Raw genomic sequence first — 3,447 nt, 5'->3', positions numbered from 1 at the left:
TGGCGGTGAGGAACATGCCGCGGGTGTAGGGCGCGGAGAAGAGAAACTGTCGTTGTTTGAAAACTTCCAAAGTTGTGTCTTTGGTGGAAGTTTTGAGAAAAGGCAGCAGCTCTTTTGCTGCTAATGGAAAGTAAGAAGCTGATAGCAGCGCCAAAGACGGCAGCGGCACAGAATTGCTCAGCAAAGAACCCAAGCAGCAAGTACCAGCAGAAGGAAACCGCAGAGAAAGAGTAACGCCTGCGCCACCCCACACACCGCGCCAGGTGTACGTACACTCCAACGTGCGCGTACACCCCAAACCCACACCTTGTGAAGGCTGCCGGTTTGGGGCGTACGTACACTCCAACGTGGACGTACACCCAAACCCACACCCTTCACAAGATCCCCACAGCCCTCCACACAAAAGCGAACCTACGGGGGCCCCCGGGGGGCCCCCAGGAGCTTCTTTGAGGGCCCCACGGGGTTACCGGCGGCCTAGCGGGGGCCCTCGGGGGGCCCCAGGGAACGAACAAGGTTCCCTGGGGCCCCTGAGGTCGGGACCCAACAGGGCTCCCAGGGGCCCCAAAAAGCCCCTAGGGCCCCCCGAAGAATCCTCCAGGCGCCCCTAGGGCCTCCAAGAGGCCTACAGAGGCACCCAGGGACCCCCAGAAGCCCCCATGAGCCTCCAGGGGTCCACAGAGTTCACTCAGGGGCCCCCAGGGGCCCCCGGGGGGCCCCAGGGGCCCCTGAAAACGCAGTAAAGCTGGTGAGAACTGTGGGACTCACTGGAAAGGGCCTGGGCTATAATGTTGTTGAGGTCTTGAGTGAAGGGGTAGCGCGAAGTAGCTCTAGAAAAGAGAGCAGCGAGGGCGGAGTTGTCCATTAAAAGGGCCCCCCCCCCTCTGTCTAGAACGCCGGTGAGGGCGAGAAGGGCATTGTAGGGCTCTACGCAGCTAGCTGCGTGGCTAGCTGCGCGGCTGGCTGTGCAGCTAGCTGCTGGCGACGGCCACAGCAGCAACTCCAGCAAAGGCACTTTCGGGGCTTCTTCTGCAGCAAATGTCAAAACTGCTTCTCCAAACCCTGAGCCAGCCCCGCCCCCCAAAGAGCGCATGCACAAGAGGCCTGAGACAACGCACACACAACAAACCCAGACACACGCCTAAACCCTAAACTCTAAACCCCAAACCCTAAACCCAAAACCCTAGCGGAACGGGACTAGAACTGTAATGCTAGACTTGTGTGAGGGCTCGAAAAGCCAGAGGAGCACGGAAAATGGAGTAGAGCTTGCGGCCTCACTGTTAATGCGTCGCAGCAAGGGTTTAGGGTTTAGGGTTTAGGGTTTAGGGTTTAGGGTTTAGGGTTTTGGGCGCAGACCTCCGGGCTTGTCTGTGGCCTCGAGCTGCTGCCTGAGGAGGTCTTGGGAGAGGGATCGGTTGGGATCGGCCGATCCCAGCGCGCGGCCTCTGGGAAAAAGAGAACTTGCACTTTCTTTTCCGGAAAAAAAAGAAAAAGGAGAAAAAGTTCGACCCAAAGGACTTTTCAAAATCTCGTCCCGACTCTCCAAGTCCAGGTCCAGCATTGCGCACCTGACACGCACACACACTCCGCGCGCAATCTGCTGCACCCGGCAGCGGCAGCAGCAGCTGCAGCAGCAGCAGTAGCAGCAGCAGCAAAAGCAGTAGCAGCAGCAACAGCAGTAGCGGAAGCAAAAGCACTTGCAGTAGCAGAAGAAGAAGCAGAGGGGGAAGAGGGAGACGTAGAAGCAGCAGCAGCAGCAGAAGCAGCAGAAATAGCAGCAGAAGCAAAAGCACTAGCAGCAGCAGAAGAAGCAGCAGAAGCAGCAGCAGCAGCAGAGGCAGCAGCACAAGAAACAGCGGCGGGAACAGCTGCAGGGGCGTAAGCAGCAGCAGCAGCAGCAGCAGCAGCAGCAGCAGTAGCAGCAGCAGCGGCAGCAGCAGCAGAGGAAGTGGGAAAAGCAGGAGCACGCAGGAGGGTGCAGCAAAAGCGAGACAGAAGCCCAGGGGGCATCAATGAAAAGATAGAGCTGCCACAGAGAAAACCCTAAACCCTAAACCCTAAACCCTAAACCCTAAACTCTGAGCCCTAAATAAAACAACAAGAAAGAAAGACGAAAAGAAAATGAAGCCAAATCTGAGTTTGCTGCTGCAGCTATTTGAGCCACAGAAGCAACAAGCAGCCATGGGGGCCCCAAACAAGAGACAGCCAAAGGTGGGCGAAGAGAGAAAGGGCCCTGCAGCAAAATACAGCAGCAGCAGCAGCAGCAGCAGCAGCTGCTGCTGCTGCTGCTTGTAGGGGGCTTCCAGAACTCACCGAGGAACTCTTCTTCCCGCTTCTGTCTCAGTGAAAAAACAATCTTCTGCTGCCTGCGCCGTCGCCCCCAGGGGCCCCAGGGGCACCCAGCTGGGGGTCCCTAGGGTCCCCTGCTCCAGCATGAGGGGCCCCAGGGGTGCCCCTAGGGGGCCCCCTAAGGGGCCCCCCAGGGGCGACCCCAGGGGTGACCCTGCGGGGGACCCCAGGGGGCCCCCCTTTGCGGCGCCGTAGGCGGGCCCCCAGGCGGCTCCCCAAGGGGCCCCCCCGGGGGCCCCCCAGGGGGCCCCCATTGTAGAGTCAAAGGGCAAGCCCTCGTAAGAAAGGCCCTGTTCTGCCAGCAGCAAATCCCAAAAAGCAGCGCCGCTGCGGAGGCCCGCCTGTCCTGTGTGTATAGAGATGATTTGCCTCACCATTGGGGCTCAGGCTGCATCTGCGGCCTCCAAACCCTAAACCCTATGCCCTAAACCCTAAACCCTCAAGAAGGAGGCAGAGGGGCCCTTAGGAGCTCCGGAAGTCCCCCCTGGGGAGCCTCAAATGGGATAGCGAGCCACTGGTGTAACCACTGGGCCATCGAGCAGCAGCAACAGGACCAGCAGCAGCAGCAGCAGCAACAGCAGCGGCAGCAGTAACAGAAATATGACTTATAGGCTAAAACTGGGAGCACAAAGGAGCTGTAGGTACACTGCAAACCCTGCCTTCCGCCAGCCCCTGGAGGCCAGACTCGAGGGGGCCCCACGGACTAGGCGCGGAGAGGGTCTTTGGTGCCCTCTTCTACTCAATTTAAATGAATAAATGAATTTAATTGACTTTTAAACTCTATTAAACAGAAGAAGCCACGGAAAGGGCCCCTTGGCACGCAGCAGCACTTCTCCACAGAAGGCTCGGCGTCAAAGGACGCCGAGCCTTGGGGGCCCCCTCAGCGCAAGCTGGGGGGCCCCCAAGTCTAACTCTGCAGTGTCAAGCTGACGCTGCAGCAGCAGCTGCTGCTGCAGCATCAGCTTGACATTCAGAAGCAATAGTTGCTACATCTTGACTTACAGCAACTGCTGCTGGAAGATCTGCTACTGGGATGTCCACTGGTGCTGCACGAGCGGTGCTGCTAGACCTGCTGCTGCTGCTGCTGCTGCTGCTTCTGGC

General features: G+C 58.7%; 1 protein-coding gene across 1 annotated transcript; it reads right to left on the bottom strand.

Annotated features, from left to right (window-relative positions):
• Positions 1 to 685: 685 nt before the first annotated feature.
• ETH_00002705 (uncharacterized protein) lies at positions 686 to 2,723 on the bottom strand (the record flags this gene model as incomplete). The annotated part of the gene is made up of 3 exons (XM_013378962.1): positions 686 to 1,101; positions 1,354 to 1,565; positions 2,311 to 2,723. The coding sequence occupies 3 exons, from the start codon at positions 2,721 to 2,723 to the stop codon at positions 686 to 688; spliced, it is 1,041 nt and encodes a 346-aa protein (XP_013234416.1).
• Positions 2,724 to 3,447: the final 724 nt, after the last annotated feature.

The sequence above is a fragment of the Eimeria tenella genome, genomic scaffold (genome assembly GCF_000499545.2).
Source record: "Eimeria tenella Houghton genomic scaffold, Eth_scaff1226, whole genome shotgun sequence".
NCBI lineage: Eukaryota > Apicomplexa > Conoidasida > Eucoccidiorida > Eimeriidae > Eimeria > Eimeria tenella.
The sequence above is the reverse complement of the archived record's forward strand: the minus strand, read 5'-3'. Positions and strand labels throughout refer to the sequence as shown.